Raw genomic sequence first — 26,657 nt, 5'->3', positions numbered from 1 at the left:
ATCATTAGGTGGTACGTTGAAGTTACCGCCTTCCAAGAATTGAGAGTTGGTCGGCCGAGTATGGCATTGTAGGCGAACGAGCAGTCGACCACGAGAAATGTTACTTCCTTGGTGATTTGCTGAGGATAGTCACCTGCTGTCACTGTTAGAGTTATTGCGCCCAAAGGGAATATCTTTGCGCCCCCAAATCCTACGAGTGGGGCGTTCGTTGGGGACAATTGTTCCCTGTCAATTCTCATCTGCTGGAATGCTGGATAGTACAGGATGTCCGCTGAGCTGCCGTTGTCGACTAGTACCCGATGCATATTATAATCCCCAATCTGTAGGCTGACCACCAGCGCATCGTCATGAGGATGGTGAAGTCTCCGAGCATCATCCTCTGAAAAATGTATGACGGGGTTACTTATTCGCGGCATCTTCGGTATGGATCCTGTGAGTTAGACGCTATAGACCGTCCTAAGATAGGTTTTGCGGGCTTTTTTGGAAGACCCGGCTGCAGCTGTGCCCCTTATTATCATCCGAATGTCCCCCATTGGTGGCCTGGGGCGCTCGTTCTCCCGTCGTGGGGTCTGTTCTTCCAGTTTGTCGGTCTTTTCCCTGCTGACGAATCTTTGTAACTTTCCCTGTCTGATCAGTGCCTCAATCTGCTGCGTCAGGTCATAGCAGTTGGCAATGTCATGCCCGTGGTCCCAGTGAAAGCGATAATACTTGTCCCTCGGTCTTTTGTTGGGATCTCCTTTCAACTTCCCTGGGAATGTCAATGCTCCTTCATCTTTGATTTGCATCAGTACTTGGTCGATTGGGGCGGTTAATGGGGTGAAATTGGTGAATCTTCCTGTGGGGGGTCTGAAGCGCCTTTCATCACGCTGATCCCCGGTTCTAGCGACCTTTCGCCCCCTATCTTGTCGTATATCCTCCTGCCTCTCCCTCTTCTTAGGTTTCTCTTCGCAGGCCAACAGTGCATCTTCTACATTCATATACTTGGTAGCCCTGTAGAGTACATCCGCCATGGTCTTCGAGTCGTTCTTGTACAAGGAAAACAAGAACTTCCCCTTCCGCAGCCCACTTGTAAACGCGGCTACGAGTATCTTATCGTCCGCTTCGTCGATCGAAAGGGCTTCTTTGTTGAAACGGGTTATGTAGGCTCGCAATGTCTCGTCTTCTCGCTGCTTGATGCTCATCAAGCACGCAGTGGACCTCTTGTATCGATGTCCGCCAATGAAGTGGGAGGTGAACTGGGCGCTCAACTCCTTGAAAGTATTGATGGAGTTTGGTGTCAGTCTACTGAACCAAACCCTCGCAGGTCCCTTCAGTGTGGTCGGGAACGCCCTGCACATGATCTCGTCAGGTACCCCCTGAAGGTGCATCAGGGTCTTGAAGGTCTCTAGATGATCGAGGGGGTCCTTGACCCCGTCGTAACTTTCGATCTGAGGCATTCGGAACTTCGGTGGCAAGGGGGATGAGTTGACGGACGCAGTGAATGGTGAGTCGGTCCTGTTCACTAAATCGTCGAGGTCGGAGGATACCCGCCCCTTGAGGGCGTTCATTATGACCTCCATCTGCTCCTTCATCGCCTGCATCTCCGATATGATAGGTGGGGGGGCAGGATCCGTGAGAGACGGAAGGCTCTTGTTTTGCCGTTCCTGTCGGCTTGGGATGTTGCTATCCTCTGGATTCTCCCGCTCCCTTCGCTCAGCACTGTCACCTTCCTGGTTTCGTTCCTGAGGGTTAGGTCCTGCATCCCTCTGACGTAGCTGCTCCTCCAGATCATGATTCTGCTTTGTGAGTCGTTCAACCGCCGTCATGAGGGTCTGGACCTGCCTTTCCAGTGCGGTAGATCTTGGCGGTTCGTCTCCTTGGGCGTTGCTGGTGGTGGCCATTGAACGAGTGAGTACCATGCAACTCTTACGTCCGGGAGGCGACAATCTTTCTCGCGCTTCCCACAGACGGCGCCAACTGATGAGGCCGTGAAATCACCAGTGAGCCGCACAGTCCACGCTCGCCGCAACTAGCAACCTGCAAAGAAAAAGAAAGTGATCTTGCCGTGGGCACCGGTGTGGTGTCGACCAAATACCCTCCGACGATCAAGTTAGAATTGTTCTCAACTCTAGAGTGCTAGAGAGGTTGTGTTTTGCGTACCTTGATTTGCGAGAGTATTCAAGCTTTTATAGTAGAAGAAAGACGGTCTTTTCTCCTTGGACTAGAAGTCTTTTCCTTGTAGGACTCTTTTTCCTGAAATCCCAAAACGTGATGGGCAAATATTTCCTTGTAGAGCGAGTCTTTTCATTAAGGCGGATCTTCTAGAATTGCCCTTGTGCGGACCTCCTGATTTTCTGGGATTCCCTTGGATTTTAAACGTGCGTATCAAGCATTTTAAGTGAGACTAAGCCTTGGGCCCCTGCTTAACATCGGCCCATGATTTCGAATCCGTCAGGCCCAAATGTTGCACAATTTCTTACCCATCACCAACTATTATCTAATAAAATTAGGATTTTAGAAGAAAGGAATGAATCAAATTACCACTGCAGTGATTACAACCCATGCAGAATTTTTGGAAGAGATCAGAGACTAGAGAGTGACAGTGTGGGCATTAGAACTGAGAAAAGAGAAAAAGTGAAGGGAAGAGAAAAGAATATTTGAGAGTACTGTGAAAGAGCGCTAAACCAATTATTGTTTCCCATGGCAAACAAAAGAGAATATTTATAGGGGTTTCGCCATGAGAGAGAGAAAGAGCTTGTTTTTCATTGACCAAAGATAGTTTTTTGTTGACCGATTTTTTTTATGCTACCAAACATTGGAAAATCTAGAGCACTATCTTTACAGAAGATTTTCCAGTGAAACAAAAAAATTACTAGAATCCAAAAGGATGTTCAACCCATAAGTTGATAGAATAGAATCTCAAGACATATTACAAAAATTGACAAAATTTAGTTACAAAATTGGTTGTAACTTTAGGTTACAATCTTACTCAGTAAAATAAACATTACTACATATTTTAAAAATCTAACCGTTGAATTGCATGTTCTTTACGCTCTTAATACTCATGTCAAATTTTGTGCCAATCAGATATTATTTACTATATGATCTATAAGTTTATATTTTATGCATAATTTTAAACTACAAAAACTTGCAATTCAAATAATTTATTGATAACATAGCTATTAATCTTTAATTTTTTAGAAATTTTGCAAGCATAAAGGATATAAGAAGAAGATGTAATCGAATAGAATAATGGTGGATTTGTCAAAATTCACCTTCAATAAAAAAAAATATATATATATATATATATATATATATATTTATATATATTGAGTAAAATTGTAATTTTAAACTACAACAAATTTTATAGCTAAATTTTATCCAACAAAAATATAGTCATGCTTTTCCAAAATTGGTTGCCCAAATACCTCCATGATGATTTACACATAATAATCTACTTAATCATTCTTCAACATTGTTTCTCAAAAAAAAATCATTCTTCAACATTTCTTCTTCACATAGCCCAAGCATATTGGCTAACATAAAACATTACATTCCCAAAGTACAACATATACCACAACTTATTAGAAATTATCCAACATGACATGAGCTTGGGGACGAGGCACTAGGAAATTTCCATATAGCGGGTCTTTCTCTTCCACCAATGTTGGCATTTATCTAATCGAATATGAACTGAAACCATAGTAAACTGCAACTTAGTAAACAAAGTGGGTAAAAAAAATAGCATGGCAAGAAAGGAATACAAAGATTTGTTATGATTCCATACTCCTAAGCATGTCCATTACATTGACATAGTCACCAGGGAATCATGCGTATCTAACCGTTTCCCACTGTACTGTATTACGTATATAATCAACATATTCTACAACAAGAAACATACCAAAGCCACCCAAAAAGTGACGTTAATAGGGCCAGATGAAAACCAATAAGAAGTTAACCACATCAATGGCTTGTAGAAATATTGTAAAATAGTTTGTAACTACAACATTATTCTTAACTAGAAGTAATGCTAGAAATACAAACTTTTTTACAAAATGCTAATATAGTGAGTGCCAGTAGTTATTGGTGAATGTTCAAATAGAGTGTAAAACACCTATGAATGTTTAGACCCCTAATTTACAAATTACCAACACAAGCTTATAATCAAACATGTGCAGAATATGAAAATAAGCTAAATCATAATTGGTAAAACAATCTAAACTAAAATTAATCACAACCACAGCAGTAATTACAAGGCAAAGATTAAGGGAAGAAAGATGTAAACACAAAGACAACACAACAATGTGTTATTGAAGAGGAAACCGAAGTCCTCGGTGAAAAATCTCTCCGCTACCCCCCAAGCGGTCAATAATCCACTAAAGAATAAAGTTGGGATACATGAATAGTAAAAGATCCTCCAAGCCTAATCTACCCAGTGCACCTAAGCCCTCCAAGTTTCTTGCTCCAACAGGGTTACGCTGAACCTTGTCTTCTCTAACTTACCGGATCCCGCAATCACCCATTGCATCAACCAAAATGAATTGGTCCCTTTCAAACTGCTTCCCACGTACCAAAATACCTCCTCACAGATATGGGTATTGTGAGATAAGGATTTGGCTAATGTATCTCTTAAGGATGTATCAATGGAGAGGGTGAGAGTAGAGGAATTTGGAGAATCAAAGGATAAAGATTGTGGATGAGTCAATCTTGTTTTTCTCTAGGGTTTTTTTTCTCAAAATTCTCTCTAGAAGCTCTCAACATTTCGTGGGTATAAAGGTATTTATAGTAGGGTGAGTGAGGAATGCAAACAGTCAGGTTTCTAACAAACAGAGCATTCTGGCGACTCAGGCTCGCGACTAGAATGAGTCGTCAATTTGAGTCATGAGCTAACTGTCTGGCCAATCTAGAAGTTTTGTCCTGTAGTGTTCCAACTAGTGAGACCCTTCAGCTCCTTTGCATGCTTCACACGTGTGCCACCTTTGGCAACTCATCAGTCACGAGCCAGTTGCGAGGCCCTTCTTGAGTGCACACTTTTGAGCTTTTCTTCACGTTCTCTCACACACTACTCTTACATGATTCCCACCTAAATACAGGGTTTCTAAATGCTAAATTACAAGCAAATTTGGCACCTAATAAAGCTAACAAAATGATTGAATAAAATTCAACCTTACAATTGGTAAATGAAAAAGTGATGTTAATGGTGGGTCTAGATGAAAACCAATAAGAAGCTAGCATATCAACGGTTTGTAAGAATGTTGTAAAATAGTTTGTAATTGTAGCATTATTCAACTTAACCAACACAATCACAATTTATTCATTTAGAGAAATTGCAATTAAATATCTAAATTCTTGTGGCAATTGTTTAGGGCCTACTCTCGGAGCACGGAGAATAATCCTCCATTCTCTCACATTCATGGTGAGGTCCACTCATTAAATTCATAGTGGGTTCCACCATGAATGTGAGAGGAGGGAGCACTATTTCTCCGTGTTCCGGGAGTATCTAAAAATTTTCCAGGGGCTAGCCAATACCAATTCTACTGGTTTATAAATTCATGGATTTCAAATTACGCAAGAATTTATTATCTATTAAATTACTTAAATTGTTATGAGAATAATTTGAAAACTCCAAAGTAACATAATCTACACATAAAGCACCCAAAAAGATACAAAATCAATCAATTTAATGATTCTCACAACTTTTATATCTAATAAATTTTATATGATCAATTAATTTTTTTTTTTTAAATCAATATTTCATTCCTATGTAGTTTGTAAAAATTATAATTTACACAATTTTCTCTAATATCCTAAGTAGGAATTCAAAAAAAGAAAAATAGATTTCTCATAAAAATTGGGTTTTGAATAATATAATTGATTTCTTTCATAGGAAAGAGAATAATGAATCAAGAGGTTTTTTTTTTTTTTTTCGATAAATTTGATAGTCAAGGGTAGGGGAACTTGAACCCTGGATGTCTTTGTTAAAAATATCAAGAGGTACCAATCTATTGAGAAACAAAACTCTTGAAGAATCAAGGTTATTTAAAAAATATTGTTAGGAAATTCTATCTATCTAGTTAATAGTCTCTAATCAACTACCATAATTAAAAGAAAGAGAGAAAGAAAGAAAGAGGAAAAGAAAAAACCTGTATCCTATCATTTAAGTTTATGCTTTGTAATCAATTGAATTAGTTAATATAATTTTCAATATAGTAATAGATTTGCACATGTGAAACCAAAAAGTGAAAGACCATCATGTATAAATTTATAGTATTATTATACATTTCATCTCCAATTAACTCATAATTTTAAAAAGGGAAATGAAAAAGGCAACACAAAAATAAGGTTGGTAGCAAAGGCTAGGTTCTCATTTCTAATCTAAGCTGAAGGCCAATCGACCTAGGAAGTCAAACCACCATGGAGGAAAATCTAATAGAAGGAATCAAGCACATGAAGCTAACAAGAGAAGAAGAAATACAGATTGCAGTATCAGGGGAAGGCAGAACGGAGCTGATCGAAGAGTGCACTTTAAGCCAAGATGGAAGACTAATGTCGGATAGATGAAAAAAATCAACGAGCACTGAAAAACACACTGCGATCGGCATGGAAAACAAGTTCAGATCTGAGGATTGTGGATGTAGGGAACGATACCTACTAGTTTAAATTCTCAAGTGAATATCAGATGAGATGGGTAGAGGCAAATGGTCTATGGAATTTTGAGAACAATCTTTTGCTTCTCAAAAGTTGGGAAAGGGGGATGATAGTAAACAACATCTCCTTCACTCACTCCCTATTTTGGCTACAAATCTGGGGTTTACCATTCGACATGATGTCGGAAAAAATTGGAAGAGACATTGGCAATAGTATTGGAAATTTTATGGCTGCGGATTCGAGATCATGGTCTTCAGATCAAGCAAAATTCATGAGAATCCGAGTGAACATCCCGCTGGATAAGCCACTAAGGCGGTGCGGAGTAGTGGCTAGCCCAAAAAGGGAGAAATTTCAAGTCTATTTTCGCTATGAAAGACTCCCTGTCTTTTGCTTTCTTTGTGGAGTAATGGGACATGATGATCAACATTGCCCATGCTCGGAAAGGCAAACGGACGAACCTCCTCTATATGGTGATTGGTTAAGAGCCAGGGAGGAAATAAGATGGGCAGTCAAAATAATGATCCAATGAAGACAACAGCAACACAGTACACAATCCAAAATCCAAACGCAATGAGACAAAATGCATCATCGGAGAGGGCAGGAAAAGGAGGAAAAAATGCAAAAAGGAGGAGTCTGGAAACAAGCAGGAATCTCGAAGAGCAAAAGGTTAGTGGAAACTTTTCTAGTGTGTCAGATAATGATAGTGACTTGTCAAACTCTTTATTTCAAATTCAAATTCAAAATAGTCAAACTAGAGAAATAGAAGAAGGAAGGGTGGGCCTTGGAAAAGCAGAAGCAGGTAAAAAAAGGTAAGGGCCAAATGGAAGTATTGACCAAGAACAGTCAATAAGTAGCAATATTCGGGAACCACCAGTGGGCCAAAGGCATAAGAAAGTTGTTGAAAATGAGGAAGTAACAAGCCCAATAAAAGCCCAAAAAGAGCCAACTGGAGAACAAAGTGTCAACAAAGAGATAGAAAAAGCCCAAGGCAAGAAAGGAAAGTAGAAGAAACTAGCCTGAGGTCAGACAAAAAGCAATGGAATAGAAATGGAATTCAATGACAACATAGTGGGGATAAAGTGTAGTCTTTAGGCAGAGGGAAAAAATGAAGAAGGCATGCAAAAGAGGGCACGTGCAGGTGAGTCAGGTTCTTTCAATTAACGGCGATGACTACTAGGTAGCATCACCAAGAGCCATGAATTCCTTAAGTTGGAACTGCTGGGGAATTGGGAACCCCTGGACAGTTCAAGCGTTGCGCGATTTAGTGCAACAATGGAATCCCAAGATTGTTTTCCTCATGGAGACAAAAGTAGGTGTTAGAAGAATGACAAAAGTAAAAGAAATGATTGGCTTTCCAAATGGTTTAATTGTCCCTAGTGAAGGTAAAAGTGGTGGAATTGTCCTATTGTGGACCAGAGAAATAGATGTTGAAAGAAAAAGCTTTATGAGATTCCATATTGATGCGATTGTTACAGATCAATCTCTAGACCTCAAATGAAGATTAACTGGGTTTTATGGGAACCCAGATACAAACTTGAGAACAGGGTCCTAGAATCTCCTTAAAATGTTGAATTCTCAATACCAGATGCCATGAATGTGTATGGGAGATTATAATAAAATCCTGTCAGCAACTAAGAAATGTGGAGAGCCTGAAAGATCTTAAATCTAGATGAAAGGATTTAGAAATGCAATTAATGCGTGTGGCTTCCAAGATATGGGGTATGAAGGGCCTAATTTCGCTTGGTGCAACAGAAGATCTGAAGGGGAAAGAATTCATCTTAGATTAGACAGGGTGTTGGCTACAATTGATTGGATGGAGCTCTATCGTAATTCAAAGGTATACCACATAGTGGATTCAACTTCAGATCACTGTGCTCTCTTACTGACAGATCAACAAGCCCTGCCTAACCATGGAAAGAGGCAATTCCATTTTGAAGTAGCCCTGTAATCTTCAAATGGGCTAGTAGAAGGGTTAAAAGATTGTGCATCTAGATTAGTAAGATGGAAATGATCTGATCTACATATTCCACGGAAAATTCAAGAAAAAAGAAAGAGCCTTCAAGCTATGATCCAAGCAGATCAAAATGGGAGCAATGGGGAAGAAATTGACAAGCTTCGCAAGGAAATTAATGAGCTCTTGCATGTGGAAGAAACAAGGTGGCATCAAAGATCAAGGGTTCAGTGGTACCAAAAAGGGGATAGGAACACCCAATTTTTCCATCACAAAGCATCCCAATGCAAGAAGAAGAATGAAATTAATGGGCTATGGGAAAAAGAAGGAAAATGGTGTGAAAGAATAGGGGGCATTGCTAATGTAGCAACTGACTACTTCAGGGAATTATTCACAACTTCATCCCCAATTAGAGATAATGAGGTGGCAGAGCTAATACCAAGGAAAATCACTGAAGAGATGAATGAGCACCTTACAAAAGAATTCCACAAGGAGGAAATTCTCCAAGCCATCCACAGTATGCATCCAACAAAAGCTCCAGAACCCGACGATATGTCTGCTATCTTTTATCAAAAGTACTAGGATATCATAAGAGATGATGTGTCTAAAACAATCCTTAATATCCTTAATTCAAATGCACCAATGGCAGATCTGAATCAAACAAATATAGCCCTCATCCCCAAAATAAATAAAAAAACCCAACCAAAATGAGTGATTTTCAACCCATCAGCCTATGCAATGTATTATATAAGATAATATTTAATGTTCTTGCTAATAGGCTTAAACCAATTCTATCCACCATTTTTTCAGAAAGTCAAAGTGCTTTTGTTCCTGGCAGACTTATAACTGATAATGTTCTTGTAGCCTTTGAAATTATGCACTATTTAAAGAAAAGAAAGGAAGGGAAGGACAACTATATGGCAATAAAACTCAACATGAGCAAAGCTTATGATCGGGTCGAGTGAGGCTTTCTAGAAAAATTAATGAAGAAAATGGGCTTTGACGATAAATGGATTAATTTAAATATAGAGTGTATATCTACTATCCCTTATGTTGTGCTTATCAATGGGGTTGCTCATGGCTGTATAACCCCTAGAAGGGGTTTGCATCAAGGAGACCCCATCTCTCCATACTTATTCCTCCTTTGTTCTGAAGGTTTTACAGACTTGATAATGGAGGCAGCTAGGAACAAAAAGCTATCTGGAATCTCAATATGCAGAGGTAGCCCAAGAATAACCCACCTACTGTTTGTTGACGATAGCATCTTATACTGCAAAGCATCAGGAATGGAAAGTAGGGAGTTAGTAAACATCGTTCAGAAGTATGAAGAGGCATCAGGTCAGAAAATAAACACAGACAAGTCATTTGTCTTTTTCAGTCAAGATACGATGAAAGAACAAGAAGTGAAGTGAAGGAAATAGTTGGCCCAATGCTTGATGCCCAACCAAAAAAATACATGGGCCTTCCATCCTTGATTGGCAGATCAAAGAAACAAGTTTTCAATGAAGTAAAGGAGAGGGTGGGAAAGAAACTAATGGGATGGAAAGAAAAAATGCTATACATAGGTGGAAGGGAAATTCTAATAAAAGCAGTAGCTCAGGCAGTACAAACATATACAATGGGATGTTTTTTTACTCCTGAAAGGGTTATGTGAAGACATTGAAAAAGAATGATGAGAAACTTTTGGTGGGGACAAAGGCAACATGAGTCTAAGATTGCTTGGGTTGGATAATCAAAGATGTGCAAATCAAAAATGGGAAGGTGGTATGAGTTTTAGGGATCTCCAGGCTTTCAACCTTGCAATGTTGGCAAAACAAGGGTGGTCTATGTTAGCAGAACCATCCTTACTCATGGCCCATTTGTACAAAGCAAAGTACTTTCCAAACAATGATGTCCTGAGTGCAAAAATAGGGAGCAACCCATCCTATGCCTGGAGAAGCATACATCAAAGTCTAGAAGTCCTTAGACAAGGTACAAGGTGGAGAGTTGGAAATGGGAAATTAATTCATATCTGGGATGACAAGTGGCTGCCAACTCCTTCAACATACAAGGTTGTTTCCCCACCAAAAGATTTTGGAGACTTTCCCATGGTTTTTGCACTCATAGATACAGACACAAAAAGATGGAGGAGGGACAGACTGGAAAATATTTTCCTACCTTTTGAGGTGGAAACTATACTCAATATCCCCATTAGTTATCATCTACCTGAGGACTCTATAATTTGGGTGGGCAATATTAAAGGGTCCTTTTCAGTGAAAAGTGTCTATTATGTGGCTAGAAGGGTCTTAGAAAAGAAGGCCATGGCTCAGGGGTGATGTGTGTGCTCCGCTATGGAAGAGGATGTGGCACTTGAATATACCGGAAAAAATTAGAATATTTGCTTGCAGATTATGTATGAATGCAATCCCCACATTGACCAATTTGTTCAAAAGAAGAATCCAAACAGATGTCACATGCCCTATCTGCAAAAAAGACCCTGAGACAATGGAGCATGCCATTCTAAGATGTGATTTTGCTATGGTAGTATGGACTAAATGGATTGACTGGCCTATCAGAATTCTTGGCTGCAACCTGGATGTCACTGATTTGGCTCTCAACTTAATGAGCCAGGGAACTCAAAGTGACTTGGAGAAATTCTTTGGGATGGCTTGGTTAATTTGTTATAATAGGAATCAGGTTGTGAATAAGGATTGTGGTGTAGCAGCTGATCATGTCTGGGGTTTAGCTATCCGACTGATAGAAGAATTCAAGGAGGCAAATATTCAATTAATAAAGCCGAAAGGGACAAGGGATAAAGCCTGGAAACCTCCCCCAAAAGATGTTTATCTTATAAATGTAGATAGGGCAGTACCAGCAATGGAAGGTAACTCAGGAATAGGAATTATAATTAGAGATTGGAATAATCAAGTTGTTGCAGCCTTGAGCATGCCCCTTTTGGGTAGATTTGCAGTGGAAGAAACTGAGACAATTGCTATGGAGCAGGGCATTGTTCTAGCCAAGGAGCTTGGATTAAATCAAGTCATCTTGGAAGAAGATTCAATGCAAATAGTTCAAGCAATATGCAGCAAAGATGTGTGGGGAGTTGCAGGTCATATAATTCATGGTATTCTGCAAGGAATGAGTGGCTTTCATTATGCAGAAGCTAGATACATTTGCAGGAATAGCAACAAAATAGCCCGTGAGCTAGCTCAACAAGCCAAAAGATCAGGAAAGGAAAGCAAGTGGATTGGTGTGATCCCTGAGGTCTAGCAAACTTGTGTAGGCTAGAAGGGATCTAGTGTTTTTTCTTGCTCTCCTTTTCTCTTTGGCTTTGCTGTCTGTGGTCTCTGTTGGTGCTTTGTCCTGCTGTTATCTTTGTTTTTCTGCTCTGTACCTGTTCTGTCTCTGATTGAATGAATATTTAGTTTCATCTTCAAAAAAAAAAAGAGAACTAAAAATATCATAATATAAAGTAGGGTACTGAAGTACTTTAAGGAGATTGATAGTAAGAAATTGATTCATAGACAACATGTACAATCTAAGATCACCGAGCAAACAATGGGTATGCACATAGTTCCAGAAAGTCAGAAACTACATAAGTTAGCCATAAACGCTATCTTGGTGGTCTTATACATTTTTTTCTTTTTTTCTTTTTTTTCTTTTTATTTCCTAGATACATGTACTTCTTCCTTTTTGGGGGCTTTCTCTTCAAGCATTTTGATTTTCTAAATTTTTTACCTAGCACCTTCGGACTGTTGTAGTCTAACTTCAAGCACAAATATATGATTCTAGGAAGATTGGACACGGATACGAGTACAACATAGTAACACGAGCAATTTTTGAAAAATTATAACATAAAAGGATCGGTACGACACTAGTATGACACAATTTTTTAAACAATGTCCATAAACGATGACAGCTCTTTTATATAACTTGCGGCAAAAAAGCAAGCACTGGAAAATGGGCCGGTAATGTTTGTCTACTATATAAACTGGGTTAAGCAAATAGCTGTGAAACCTTAGTATGAGACACATTCCCCATTTCTTATATTTCTCTTCATTCTTTTTTCCGGAGGGAATGGGCAGAGTAGCAGTGTGATGGGCAAGTATGTAGTAAGTTAGGCAACGTTTCAAAGTTTTAAGGAAAATAGCATCTCGAGTTTTAGAAACTCGAGATCCATATTAAAACCCGAGTCCCAAAGACTCGCTTTGCGAGTGTTTGGCTGGACGATTTGGACTGAAAATGCTACATAGATCTCGAGTCTTTAAGACTCGAGTTCCATGCAAAAAAATTTCCCCTATAGTGGCGTTTTTAAGTCCTATAGTGACGTTTTAAAGCCCTATAGCAGCATTTTCCTGCAATTTTTTTTTTAAGTGTGATCATCCATACCAGGTTCTGGGAGCCCTATAGTGGCGTTTTTAAGCCCTATAGTGATGTTTTAAAGCCCTATAGCGGCGTTTTTATGCAATTTATGGAAATCAAGTCTTTAAAACTCGATTTCCACGTCGATTTTTTTCACCGGCCCACTTACAAATCGAGATTTAAAAACTCGAGTTTTATCTTAGAACTCGAGTTTTAAACACTCAAGATGCTAGTTTTCAACATTGTTTTGAAACGTGACAACTAACTAAATTTTTTAATATTTATTGTTATTTAGAAAAAAAATTCCTCGCTCACAACCATCAATTCCCTTTTTAAAGTAATAAATGACGAATGAATGACATCCACTTTTGAGAGTTGAGGAAGTGTGATTGAAACCAAAGAGGGATAGAAAAAGCTAGACATAATAATGTCTATAGCTTGCACTTCAATAACAGTAAGAATTATCAATATCATCATCATCCCCAACAAAAGTTTTCTCATGAATTTCTTATCCAACGATTTATTCCTATTTTAAAAATTGTCTTACGTGATGGTAAAGTTAGGATTACATTTAAGGCTTCAACTCTTGTCTAAGAATTGTGATTGTGACTTCTGGAAAGTATGACCAATATTAAATTAAGAGGCAATGTAATTAATGTCTTTTGGTTAGAGCAAAGAATATCAAAACAATTTTTACGTTAACATTTCCTTTTTTTTTACAAAAGTCACATATATTTTGATGGTAAAGTTAGGATTACAATTAAGGCTTCAACTCTTATGTCTTATATACACTTGAATGATGAACCCAAATTGAAATCAAAAAAATGTATAAATTGATTTAATCCTAAAAAATTCTTCAACTATTTTTATTTTATTTTTTTTTTTTAAGAATTGTGGCTTTTTTAAAGTATGAGTAATATTGAATTAAGTGGTTATGTAAGTAATGTCTTTTGGTTAGGATCAAAAGATTTTAGAATAATTTTATGTTAACATTTCCTTTTTTAACAAAAGTCACATATGCTTGCAACGGCACAATAAATTTCAAGTGAACATGTGACGATGGATGAATCACTAATGACAAAATATTAAATCAAAAACACATTTCTTAAAGTTTGAAAATAATATATTGATTCACAATGTGTGATTGACATGTTATATTGGATTATATGAAATTTGTAAGGACTTGATTTGGACTCCTAGCCCAACAGGTATATGGATTTAAGCCCAAAACAATAAATTTGTAGAAAATGGGTTGGAAAACTAGGACTTAGCGAACCAAATAACCGAAAAATAGATTTTGATGCATAAAAAGAGAAAGATAAAAGGAGTTGGTTTAAGGAATAATGCTCTCGGATTGGTCCGAGAACATTGGTTCTTGAATATTAGCTCTTAAAACTTTATTACAGATTTGTTTACAGTTTTTCCCTCCCTCTTTCATGGAGGGTCTTTCACATTATATAGCCCTCCCTAGACTATCTTGATCCTACACTTGTTGATCATCTGAACCCTTAATTAAGTACATGTCCCATCAGACACTCTCTTTGGCTTTCTGTGGGTTGCTTTTGCCAAGGCAGCACTGTTCAGAGGTCTTCTTCACATAAATGCGGCTAGAAAAGTAGCTGTAATGCATTTAATGCGGTGGTAGCAGCTTTCCCTTAGATATTTTGAGTTTCCTTCCTTCTTGCACGTTCATGAGACACGTTCCTATTACTGGAGCTTGTTGGAGGATTATCTTAGTTGCTAGAATGCATGCTTGAGCTGCATTCATCATATCTGAGGAGGAGTTCCTCCTCGGATCACCTTCCGTTCGTTCCTCACTTATAAGACTTTCACTAGAGGCTTCTGATAACTGCTTGCTTCTCCTCAGACAATCCAGTGTTCCCAAACAAAGGCCTAAGGCCCAACATGTCATTCTGGGCCTTATCCCCACAATAACCCCTCAAAATCCCGGTTTTTATCTCTTATCTGATGAGAAAAGGTGGGATTTTGATTCCCAAAAGATGAAGTCAATTAATCCCTTGATTTACACGTGTTGGAGTATAGTTTAATGTACCTTATAATTGTTGCTGTCGTTTCGAAGTTCACGAGGCGCTATTGATTGCCATAGACGGCGCCAATTGTAAAGACCTGATTTGGACTCCTAGCCCAACGGGTATATGGACCTAAGCCCAAAACAGCCCAAAACAATAAATTTGTAGAGAATGGGTTAGAAAACTGAGCCTTAGCGAACCAGATAACCGAAAAATAGATTTTGATGCCTAAAAAGAGAAAGATAAAAGGAGTTGGTTTAAGGAATAACGCTCTCGGATTGATCTGAGAGCACTGGTTCTTGAATATTAGCGTTTAAAACTTTATTACAGATTTGTTTACAGTTTTTTCCTCCCTCTTTCATGGAGGGTCTTTAACATTATATAGCCCTCCCTAGACTATCTTGATTCTACACTTGTTGATCTTCTGAGCCCTTAATTGAGTGCATGTCCCATCAGACACTCTCTTTGGCTTTCTGTGGGTTGCTTTTGCCAAGGCAGCACTGTTCAGAGGTCTTCTCCACATAAATGCGGCTAGAAAAGTAGCTGTAATGCATTTAATGCGGTGGTAGCAGCTTTCCCTTAGATATTTTGAGTTTCCTTCCTTCTTGCACGTTCATGAGACACGTTCCTATTGCTGGAGCTTGTTGGAGGATTACCTTAGTTGCTAGAATGCATGCTTGAGCTGCATTCATCATATCCGAGGAGGAACCGAGGAGGAGTTCCTACTCGGATTACCTTCCGTTCGTTCCTCACTTATAAGACTTTCACTAGAGGCTTCTGATAACTGCTTGCTTCTCCTCGGACAATCCAGCATTCCCGGACAAAGGCCCAAGGCCCAACATGTCATTCTGGGCCTTATCCCCACAATAACCCCTCAAAATCTCAGGTTTTATCTCTTATCTGAGGAGAAAATGTGGGATTTTGATTCCCAAAAGATGAAGTCAATTGATCCCTTGATTTACACGTGTTGGAGTATAGTTTAATGTACCTTATAATTGCTGCTGTCGTTTCAAAGTTCATGAGGCGCTATTGATTGCCACAGACAGCACCAATTGTAAGGACCTAATTTGGACTCCTAGCCCAACAGGTATATGGACTTAAGCCCAAAACAGCCCAAAATAATAAATTTGTAGAGAATGGGTTGGAAAACTGGACCTTCGTGAACCAGATAACAGAAAAATAGATTTTGATGCTTAAAAAGAGAAAGATAAAAGGAGTTGGTTTAAGGAATAATGCTCTCGGATTGGTCCAAGAACACTGGTTCTTGAATATTAGCTCTTAAAACTTTATTATAGATTTTTTTACAGTTTTTTCCTCCCTCTTTCATGGAGGGTTTTTCACTTTATATAGTCCTCCCTAAACTATCTTGATCCTACACTTGTTGATCATCTGAGCCCTTACTTGAGTACTTGTCTCATCAGACACCCTCTTTGGCTTTCTGTGAATTGCTTTTGCCAAGGCAGCATTGTTCAGAGGTTTTCTCCACATAAATGCGGCCAGAAAAGTAGCTGTAGTGCATTTAATGCGGTGGTAGCAGTTTTCCCTTAGATATTTTAAGTTTCCTTCCTTCTTACACATTCATGAGACATATTCCTATTGCTGGAGCTTGTTGGAGGATTACCTTAGTTGCTGGAATGCATACTTAAGCTACATTCATCATATCCGAGGAGGAGTTCCTCCTCGAATTACCTTCCGTTCGTTCCTCACTTATAAGACTTTCACTAGAGGCTTCTGATAACGGCTTGCTTCTCCTCGAACAATCCAGCGTTCCCGGACAAAGGCCCAAGGCCCAACATGTCATTCTAGGCCTTATCCCCACAAAGTTCATATCAATTTACTAGTAAATTATGAAAATCAAAATGTAAATCGTCAGACTTATATGGTGAAAGTATTGCTTAAAATATTGTGTTCATGTTGAAGTGAACTTCTTGAAAATTAAAATAAAATTCTAATTGGAGTGTTGTTTAAAATTATTACATTTTAAATTATGTGGCAAAGATTCATTAAATAATAAATATAAAAAATACATTGACCAAGGGTAATGATGGGCCTGATCCTAGGTTTAGTCCCCTTCAATCTAAAGTCATCATTGAAGAACTCATCATAGCATATTGTCTCTCCTCCGATAGACTCACGTTATCATGCTACTAGAATGCTATCATTTCACTGATACTATACAACTAGAGTCATAAACTATTCAAGATAAGTAAGGTTGTCAGACCTAGACTGGACTGGGTGGTGTTAATGAAAAACCAAATTGAAATCCGATTTTTTAAACATAGAGAACCAGATTTATTTGAAATTCTGTGAACCCCTTAAATCACGGTTGGACCGCACGATTCATGCAAAACCAGTGGCATGAACTGCGGTTCAAGCATGCTTGTTAATTAAAAAAAAATTTAGAAAAGTGCGCTTACTAGGTTTAGAACCTAGGCACGGTCAGAGTTGGAGCTAGAGTCTAACCACTCAACTAAGCTTGCAAGTTGATGCTCAACAATTAAAAAATAAAAAAATTAAAAAAAAAAAAAACTTGAAGTAAACTTAACACAATTTAAAAAAAAAAAAAAAATTATAAAAACAATTTAACACAATTCTATTCTACTTAATTAAATTATCCATCTCTTAAAAGGAATTAAAAAAAAAAATTATAATTAAAATCCTTCAAAGATATTCAACTTTACTTCAAAAATTAATCATAAATTTTAATGTTTTCATGGTTTTTATTTTATTTTATTAACTTTCTTATTTAATTTGTAAATATATGCTTGAAAATCATTAAATTTCCCTCACATATATAGATATATTAGTCAATTTTGCTAGTTTTATAAATTTAATATCTATATTTGGGATTTAATTAATTATTAAAGTAATTATGACGTCATCACGGTTCAACCTTGGTTGAACCTCGGTCCAACCTTAAAAATCTTGAACCTCTCCCTTTACTAGTTCTTTGAACGGTTCAAGTCTGAAAACCGTGTTGTTAAGTACATATTAACTTATTATTACTATAGTGCTGGAAGCAAATTACTTTGATATTATATTACTATTTAATAAACATGATTTCACTTGTATTTCACTAATAAACATATACATTAATCAATTGATCCCTCACTACTGGACATATATTATTTGAACATAAACCATTACTAGACATATTGTAGACACCTCATTTCATACCCAGTTAATAACTTTTGGACTCCGGCCCCAATGATGAGCTTGGTATGTCAAAAATGGGTAATTGAAGTTATTTTGATAATTTGGAAGTAATCACAACTCAAAAGTGCTCCAAATCATTTTAGAGAGTTCAGGACTATTTTAGTCATTTTAGAGATTTTGAGACTATATTAGTCATTTTGAGGTTTCAAGAGTATTTTGGTCATTTTTATTGGATTTAGTGTAATTTTGGTAATTTTAGAGGTTACATTGGTATTTTGATATTTTTTTTTTTTTTAAATTTCAAGTGTATTTTTAAGGTTTTAGGTAATTTGGCCATTTTGGGTCATCCAAGGGTATTTTGTGGTTCAAGGGTAATCTTGGCTTTTTTTGGTGTTGAGGTTATTTCCAATCAATTTGTTATTATAATAATTTTAATTATTTCTAAAAATGTTTATGAAAACATTATATGAATATTTCATTTTTGAATTACGATTGGAATATAACCATCTTGGTGTAACATCAAGCGAACCAAACGCCCCATAAGCGGTCTTGAAAATCCAAACATCAACTCATTATACCTCTGCTAGCGGCTCTTACACATTGTTTCAAAATTCCTCTGCTAACTGTAAAATGAATACTCATTAACTTGCTTCCAAAACAATTTTGAAAAAAGATGTATTAGTTGTTAAATTCTTCTGCTAACTGTTAAATGATAACTAAACCAGTCGCCTCCCAAAACGATTTTTTGAAATAAATTTTTTAGTCTTTTAGTGGTGAGATATTTAAAGGAGTCCTTTTTGTAAGACTACAACTCAATGATCTAGTACTAAACTTAAGATCAGATCATCACATTTTGTACTACAGAAAAGCATGCAGCGAAACCTAGAGGTTAGCCAGATCCTTTCCAAAAAATATTTTTAACAGTAACATTTAGCAAGCTGAACTTAAATAAATCATAAATTAATTACACGTTTTTAGGAAAAGAATAATTTGGGTTCAAATCCCCTCTCCTCTTTGTAAAGGAAAAAGAAGAAGAACGCAGAGTTTTAATACATGGTGAGCATGGTCTCCTAATGGTGATTAACTAGCCCCTGATATTTAGGTACAGTCCAAATTACATCTGCTGTGACATAGTAAAAGTATTATACAAATAAACTGCCACAGTCCAAAAACTATGTGTCGGATTGAAAATTGCAGTAAACCCTTGACTTGCATGGCAAACAAAATTTCAAAATCTAAAAAGAGAAGCAATGACTGCACACATGCTCCTCCAACTCTAATTTCCCACATCCATTATAACGGTACAATTCCAAAATCCAACGAATCCAAAAAATACGACAAGTCTAGAACTCTCAGAAATAGGAAGAGACTTTACAAAAAGGGACCTAGCAGTAAGTCGTCCAGCCAAAAACTCTGCGCTTGAAAGAAATCCGGCAATTTTAGTGTGTCCAATGGCTAAACCTTCATGCAATAGTTGGTGAGCTTCTGCTTTGGAATATTTTACTTTAAACATGTTACATAATAATTTAAATCTCCACCGTCCTGGAACTGTTTCATGGAGTTTATGCGATTTTGGCATTTTGCACTCTAGATATGTAAATAACAGTGGTCATGGGAGGAGCAGGCAGATGTAATTATAAGGGAGGAATGATATATTCAAATCAAGTAACGTCAGCTAAAAAGCTGATTACAGATCAAGTTCTAAACACAGTAAAATTTTAACTAGGGAACTGAAATGACTGCAACCATTCTGAACAATAATGCTTTATTAAATGCATAACTTGGTACATCAAAGTAGATAAGAAAAAGATAAATTCATTGAAAAATGGTGTTACACTCTTCAAACAATGAGGTTCTTAATTGTATCTAGAAGTTTACATTTTACCGTATGAACAACTCCCTCTCCCCAACAATCATCAATGCCTACATCTAAATGTAACCTAATCAACTTTATCCACGACTTAACCTAAAATCCAGAACTTATTCCCTTTGGCAGTGCTTGTAAAATTCCATATTAGGTGTGTCAAAATTGTATAAGAACTAATAATCAATGCAAAGATTGAATTTTCAAACTAAATGTGGACATCAACCCATGCCATGATCTCATCCACTGCTGAATTTCTAATCAATGTGCTAATACAGCTTTGTTCATTCTTCAGAATCATACAAGCAAATCTTCTCAAGCTGTATGGTCCAATCTTCTCCAAGTATTTGGGGATTCAATTCCATAGCAGCACGAAAATCAGACATGGATGCGTAAGCAGATCTTTCTGCTCTTTGCATGTATCTACCAGGTAACATCTGACTAAAACCTGGAAGGAATTGATGGTTTTGTTGTTTATAGTGATTATTTCCACCCCTTGACACTGCTAAACCCATACATGGCTCAATCAATCTCTTCAAATACACATCTAATGCATTATTCAACAGGTTAACATAATCCACTGAGACGTTCATGCCCTCCATCTCCAACTTGCGCTGCAAACGACTTCTTAATGATCTTGTATCAGGTAGCTCACCACTGTTCTGACAGGTCTCTGGATGATAATCATTACATACAGATACATTACAAAGAGATTTACGAGCACCAGCCAAATTCATGGATATACCAAATGGAGCTGTTACAGGGCTTCTACTTTGAACACCTGGGCTCCCTGCCATTTGTTCAACCTCTTCACCATCTTCAACAGATGCAACTTCAACCGGAGGTCTGCTACCAAGAGAAATCAATTCAGTCGCACTTTGCTGCTCTTGTGCTTTAGAAACCAATTCCTCACACACAACACTTTGGGGTTTCCCATGTGGGCCAAGAGGACTAGGGCGGTCCTTAAACTTGCGATCCCTATTAACTGGTGACCTTCCCTTGCGAGGAGAAGGAGGAAAGGCATCCCCATAAAGCGATTGGAGACAATTTCTCTGATACCCATTTGAAGCTTTTACGTCAAGGGCACTTCCCACTTTCCTAATACCTCTCGTTGGTGGAACTTTGGCCACACAAGCATTCTTGAGAATTGCTTTTACAAGCCGGTTGTGAAGAGGGATATTTTCCCTCCCAATCGTCCGAATGCAGAATTTATCAAATTGACTCTTGCTAACCTTGGAACTGAATAAACTTCCAAGCTGATCAAAGTACTTCTCAGCTCTATCATGCCCAACCTTTCTAAATATCAAAGCTTTAAGCTCTGCAGTGTCAATTCTGGAAAAGTTTTGATTGGGCAACATTTTTCCCATAAAAAAACACTCCTCAATTCCACACACAATTTTCAATTCTCCAGAAAAACCCAGATGACAAAACACACTATCTTCAATTCAAAACCTAAAACCCTAATTCCCCAACAAAGTTCCCATCTGTATATTCACAAATAAAATAAAATAAAAAACACATCAGAAAACAATTATAACCTATAATTCTGTGTTTTTTTTTTTTTTTTTTTTTAATATCTAAAACAAAAAAAGAACAAGACCCATCAAAAAAATTCAGCTCCTAACAAAATTAGCAACATTCTAGCGACAGAGAAAAACTTGGACACACAAACAAAACATTGTTACTTACAACAAAAATAAAAATAAAAAATAAAAAATACCCAAACAATCAAATTACTCTATGATTCAATCAAACTTATTCAATTGGCTGAAATTGAACAAATTTGATAAATTTAGCATCGATTTTTCAAAAGTAAAAGAAACCTATTTGATATTTCAATCAGAATTGAAAACCCAAAAAGCGAATTGAGCATTGAAACAACGTAGATTGAGATACGCACCTGAACAAGGACGAGAACGTTGAATTGGCTCTGGACTCGAATTCGATTATTTCTTTTTTCTTTTTTTAAATTGGGTTTTTTGTGGTTTTGCCCCAATAGGGAATAGTTTTCGTTTTTGGGTGATCGATGTTTTGTTTCTATATTTCTGAGTCTGCTAAAGGTAAACAGTGAAAGACCAAACAGAGATTAAGATCTAAGGGCTAGTTGGGCCTTTTGTGTTAGACCACACGTGCGCTTGGTGAAGCTTGTTATGCGAACTATTTAAGGGCCTGTTTGTTTGCTCCTTTTTATAACTGTCTTGTGTTCTAACTTTTGTTCCCTACAAAGAGAGACCATGAAATTTTATACTTGAATTTTATTTTATTTTTTCTCAAAGTAATTTTGTATATCTATTGTGTAATATACCCCGATGTAATTTGAATTTTTAATTTTTTTTTTAATCTGAAATAGGGTTGCTAAGGAGGCAAATAAGAATAAATTTTGGCTCTATTTCAATTTCAAGCTCAAACCAAATTAGATTTTAGCTTAAAAACATATGTTTAAAATTTAAACTAGATAAATTCCCTTTTATGTGTTCTCCTTCAAAAATAAATGGATAATTTTAAACTATTAGTAGTATTTTACTATAAAAGGCTTATATAGTGTATGCTCATTTTTAAAATTAAAAAAAAAATATATATATATATATATATGAAAGCGGGTATTATGATAACTAATGTGGTTGGTGTTTTTTTTTTTTTTGATAGGTTTAAAAGAATAGCAATTAGTTAATGTGATTAATGTTATATCAACAATATAATAAATAAATGTTTTAGTCACCTTTTTTTGTGTTGTATTTAAAAAAAATTAATAAATCCTTTTGTAAAATTTATATAATAAAATTTGTAATATCATTTGAAATTATTCATGTTATATTAATGATTAACCATTAAGGCCTTGAATTTGGACGAGCATAAAAATAGTTTCTCCCCTCTTTGTTTTTTGTTTCCCATGAATAATTGATAGATAAGAATTAAGAATTGGCAATTTCCTAATAGAGATCGCTACAAGTATCTCAAGAATAAGCATGAATGAAAGATGATAATGTATAATTGAGGACACTCTATGGCCCTTTTCTAACTAAACATGTAGAAATTATTAAAGTGATGACTATTAGTTGAATTTTCTTTTTCTTTTTCATTTTTTTTTTTTTTTTGGGATACCCAGTAGAGAGTTACAAATGATCACAAGTCCACAAAGTTAATATAATTAGTTGATCATAAGAAGAGCAATAAAACCAAAAAATTTTATTTGAAGAAGTTCCCAAATGAAGAGGGGGCTTAAGGGTCAATTTGGAATCAGTTTATTTTGTTGAAATTAAAAATTTTATGCTAAAAATACTGTATATAAAGGTAAAAGTTAGCTGAAATAGTACAATGTGACCCATGAATAATACCAAATAGTGCAGTAGAACCCATGAATAATAGCAAAAATAAGTTGAATAGTAAAATAAGTTAGCAAAAATATTTGTCAAACAGACACTAAATTGGTTTGCAATTTAGGACAACAAAAAAATGAGATCATGTTGCTCTTGAAAGCAAGACCTCATCCATATAGCTAGCCGTGTCTTACAAAATTTGACATGACCAGGGGATGCAGTTAACTGAACTCCAAAAGGATTTATTATAATTGAAAAATGTATAAACCAGATTAAACTAAGCTATCACGATGTTTGAGGATAAGTTAGCCACATTTACGCTATACTTAAAAAGACTAGTAACAATTATAATCATCCACATAACCCAAATTGACCTAATTCAGTTGATGTAAAACTCAATAAACAATTAAACATATATCCATGTCACAGAAGAACCTTTTAAAATTGTGCTTGAAAGGGCTGTGCCGAATGCAACAAACTTACAATTTTCTACATTTTTTAAGTTAAAAGATAATAATCATTACAAATCTACATATTAAGGCTTGAATCCATTCATGAATTTCTTCAATGAAAAAATATATATACAGGTTTTTAAACTTCACTTTTTTCAAGATACACAGCCTTATCAAACACCCATTTTCGAAAAGCTGAAAAATAAGTTGTAACAAATGGACAAACTAAAAACTAAAATTTAGATCATTCTATTTAAATACTTCCATCCAAATCCAAATGAACCATTATAGATTTGATTCCCTAAAAAATGCGGAAAGTTTGCCTAGATAGATTTATTTACCAAGACCACAAATACTTTTACAAATTGTTGCATTTACTAGAATAATGAATAGTAAGCAACATGAACAATACATTCTTCTGTAAATCAGTGAACCTCTGAAAGTTAAGTTACCTATACCCATAGTACATAAGTACGCCAAGGTCGTCACCTCCTAGTCTGATTTCAAGTCTTCTTCCAATAAAATTTCAGATGATTCTTGTTTTGTCGTAGTATTTGACAAGTTTGAAAGAAGACCAACCGAAGCCTCACCTTGAACTTCTCGATGCAGTTGTGAGTGTGACTCATCTAAATGGTCTTCCATAGAGTTATTAATAGGCAAGGGAGGTTGTTCTGCATCAAATTGTGTCCATTTCCTATCCTTTGCATGAACTAAAGTAGGATACAGTAAAAACCCTATGATTATTACTGCACCACTGACTAAAAATGTCTTCAAAGAGGCCAAGCACATAACAAGAACAAGCATCAATGCAGGAGGCAAGCAAAGCATTGTCACCCCAAATGTTCCCAATGGAACTTTATAAGGTCTATGAAGATCTGGCTTCTTTATTCTCAATTTTATAAAAGCAGCAAACTCAAGAAGCATTCCTATAGCATATAAGAAATTAAGAAATTCCAAGATTTCCTGAAAACTCATCCACGACAAGAAGATAACTCCAGTAGCAGAGCACAAAATGCTAATGGTGGGCGTCCCATACTTTGATCTACAAGGAAATTAAAAGAGGATTGTCATAAAATAGCTCATTACAGTGTGTTTTTTTTCCTTCTTTTTCCTTTCCATCCAAACGATAGTTTCATGTACAGGACATTGGTAGCAAAAATATGGAAGAAGACTTCAAATCAGAATCATATGATTGTCTCATAGATTAAATTCATAGTTTAAGTCATGCCTTAAAGAATCATGAATCATATGATTGTTGGGCAGCGGTGGGGTAGAATAAGGTCCACTTTGGATTCTAAAATAGAACTGATCACTTGAAAGGGCTAGGAGATAAGCAGTTAAGCACTATGCGGTTAGCTTTTACCTTTTATCTTAGAAGTAAATTAAATAGGCAGCAAGAGGTCATTTTTCCCAAAAGTTGCTTACAAAATTTTAAATTCCACATACAAAAAGGAAACAGCAAACAGTCTCAAAGAAAGCAAAGAAGACAAAATGGCTGACCTTGAAGCAAATATAGCTGGAAGCATTCCCATCTCGCTCATCCCAAGAAGTTGGAAGGCATCACCACTCATTTCTGCTTCAAATAAGCCCATGTTAGACATTGCAGCAGCTACTTGTATCCACCACTTGAGCCAGTAGCCACCTATCAACATCCCAACTTCTGCAAAATAACCATCACTCCACTCACTAGGTGCAGAATTTGTAGCACCTGTTCCTGCAAGTAGTGGAATCAAATACGATAAAACCACCAAAACCACAGCCCCAAAAAGCGCCTTTGGAAACGTCTTGCTCGGATTTTCCACCTCACCTGCAAGAGTACTTGCCTTATCCCAATAATTCAAATTCCAAAACATACTATTGAAGTATCCCCTCCAATCCAACTTTTTAAAATCTACAACTAGCCACTGCTTAGGCCTTATTCGGGGAATTGAAAGAATACCCATCACCACAAATGGGCAAAGAGAGAAAGCTGCAAGGGTAACTGCAGAAAACCCAACAATGTGCAGGCCTCTATAATTCAAATAAGTCAATGAAACTGTAATTCCTAATAGAGCTGGAATTCTGGCAGCCAATTGGTTGAAGATTGGAAATGAATGCTTCAAGTAATCGAGGAACAAAACTGGGTAAAGAGCATTGTCCATAACCCCACTAAACCATTTCCAAAATCCCTCTTGGAACCCCCAGAAAGGCCCAAAAGCTGATGATATCCAAATAACATATCCACCATTTTCAGGGAAGCTTGTGGAAAGCTCAGCTGTCACTAAAGCTTCAGGAATGCTCCAAATTAAAGGGAATATTAAGAAACCAAGCAAAGACAAAAGAGGGCCTCCTCCAGCCTTGACTGAATCCTCTACTCCAAAAGGACCCCCAGAAACCTCATAGAAAATTAGAGCTATAAGAGGCAGCACTGTAAGTTTTGGATTTTTTTTCACAGCAGTATTGTTGTCATCACTGACCATTCCCTCTTCACCCATCCACAGGGAGAGAGAGAGAGAGAGAGAGAGAACAGAACTTAGAACCACCAAAAAGTTTAACACGACTTTTAGTCAACTGGGTTATGCATAAAAATCAGATCTTTTGGGGTTATGAAGCTAATTCCTTAATACCCATCAACCAAATGATCAAAAATGAAGCACAAAATGGATTTCAGTTTTCGGAAACTACCTGTTTTCAAAGTGGGTATTCATGGTTCGTCTGTCTCTGAATCTTTGCTCCAAAAACTCTCTCCCTCTCTCTCTCTCTCTTCTATGATTCTATCCTATCCTTACTTCTCAGAGAACGTGGAATACAAGGACAAAGGCATTGATTCTGCGAACAAATGTGAGATCCATTGTTGTCACATTTGCGAGAAAAATCAAAGCTTTGACTTGTGTGTGATTACTTATTATTACATTTACACACCCCGTCACCGTCACGTGG

At 36.8% G+C, this 26,657-nt stretch overlaps 4 protein-coding genes across 4 annotated transcripts; 1 reads left to right on the top strand and 3 right to left on the bottom strand.

Annotated features, from left to right (window-relative positions):
* Positions 1-437: 437 nt before the first annotated feature.
* On the bottom strand, positions 438-1,880 carry LOC115966722. Its single transcript, XM_031085893.1, has one exon. It carries the CDS (start codon positions 1,878-1,880, stop codon positions 438-440), a length of 1,443 nt encoding a protein of 480 aa, XP_030941753.1.
* A 9,182-nt stretch (positions 1,881-11,062) lies between these two features.
* Positions 11,063-11,827, top strand: LOC115966721. Its single transcript, XM_031085892.1, has one exon. It carries the CDS (start codon positions 11,063-11,065, stop codon positions 11,825-11,827), a length of 765 nt encoding a protein of 254 aa, XP_030941752.1.
* Positions 11,828-19,853: 8,026 nt separating this feature from the next.
* On the bottom strand, positions 19,854-22,136 carry LOC115966229. The gene is made up of 2 exons (XM_031085477.1): positions 21,870-22,136; positions 19,854-21,453 (listed from the first exon to the last, which is right to left on the bottom strand). Exon 2 carries the CDS (start codon positions 21,334-21,336, stop codon positions 20,254-20,256), a length of 1,083 nt encoding a protein of 360 aa, XP_030941337.1. The 5' UTR covers positions 21,337-21,453; positions 21,870-22,136; the 3' UTR covers positions 19,854-20,253.
* Positions 22,137-23,961: 1,825 nt separating this feature from the next.
* Positions 23,962-26,657, bottom strand: LOC115968353 (probable polyamine transporter At3g19553). Its single transcript, XM_031087735.1, has 2 exons — positions 25,239-26,657; positions 23,962-24,780 (listed from the first exon to the last, which is right to left on the bottom strand). The coding sequence occupies exons 1-2, from the start codon at positions 26,210-26,212 to the stop codon at positions 24,231-24,233; spliced, it is 1,524 nt and encodes a 507-aa protein (XP_030943595.1). The 5' UTR covers positions 26,213-26,657; the 3' UTR covers positions 23,962-24,230.

This window comes from Quercus lobata, chromosome 11 (genome assembly GCF_001633185.2).
Source record: "Quercus lobata isolate SW786 chromosome 11, ValleyOak3.0 Primary Assembly, whole genome shotgun sequence".
In the NCBI taxonomy this organism is placed as follows: Eukaryota; Viridiplantae; Streptophyta; class Magnoliopsida; order Fagales; family Fagaceae; genus Quercus; species Quercus lobata.
The sequence above is the reverse complement of the archived record's forward strand: the minus strand, read 5'-3'. Positions and strand labels throughout refer to the sequence as shown.

Coding starts and splice junctions, on each gene's coding strand:
- LOC115966722 (XM_031085893.1), bottom strand. CDS start 1,880: ATGGCCACCACCAGCAACGCCCAAGGAGACGAACCGCCAAGATCTACC.
- LOC115966721 (XM_031085892.1), top strand. CDS start 11,063: ATGGAGCATGCCATTCTAAGATGTGATTTTGCTATGGTAGTATGGACT.
- LOC115966229 (XM_031085477.1), bottom strand. CDS start 21,336: ATGGGAAAAATGTTGCCCAATCAAAACTTTTCCAGAATTGACACTGCA.
- LOC115968353 (XM_031087735.1), bottom strand. CDS start 26,212: ATGGGTGAAGAGGGAATGGTCAGTGATGACAACAATACTGCTGTGAAA. Junction 24,781..25,238: donor CCAGCTATATTTGCTTCAAG/GTCAGCCATTTT, acceptor ATTTCCTTGTAG/ATCAAAGTATGGGACGCCCA.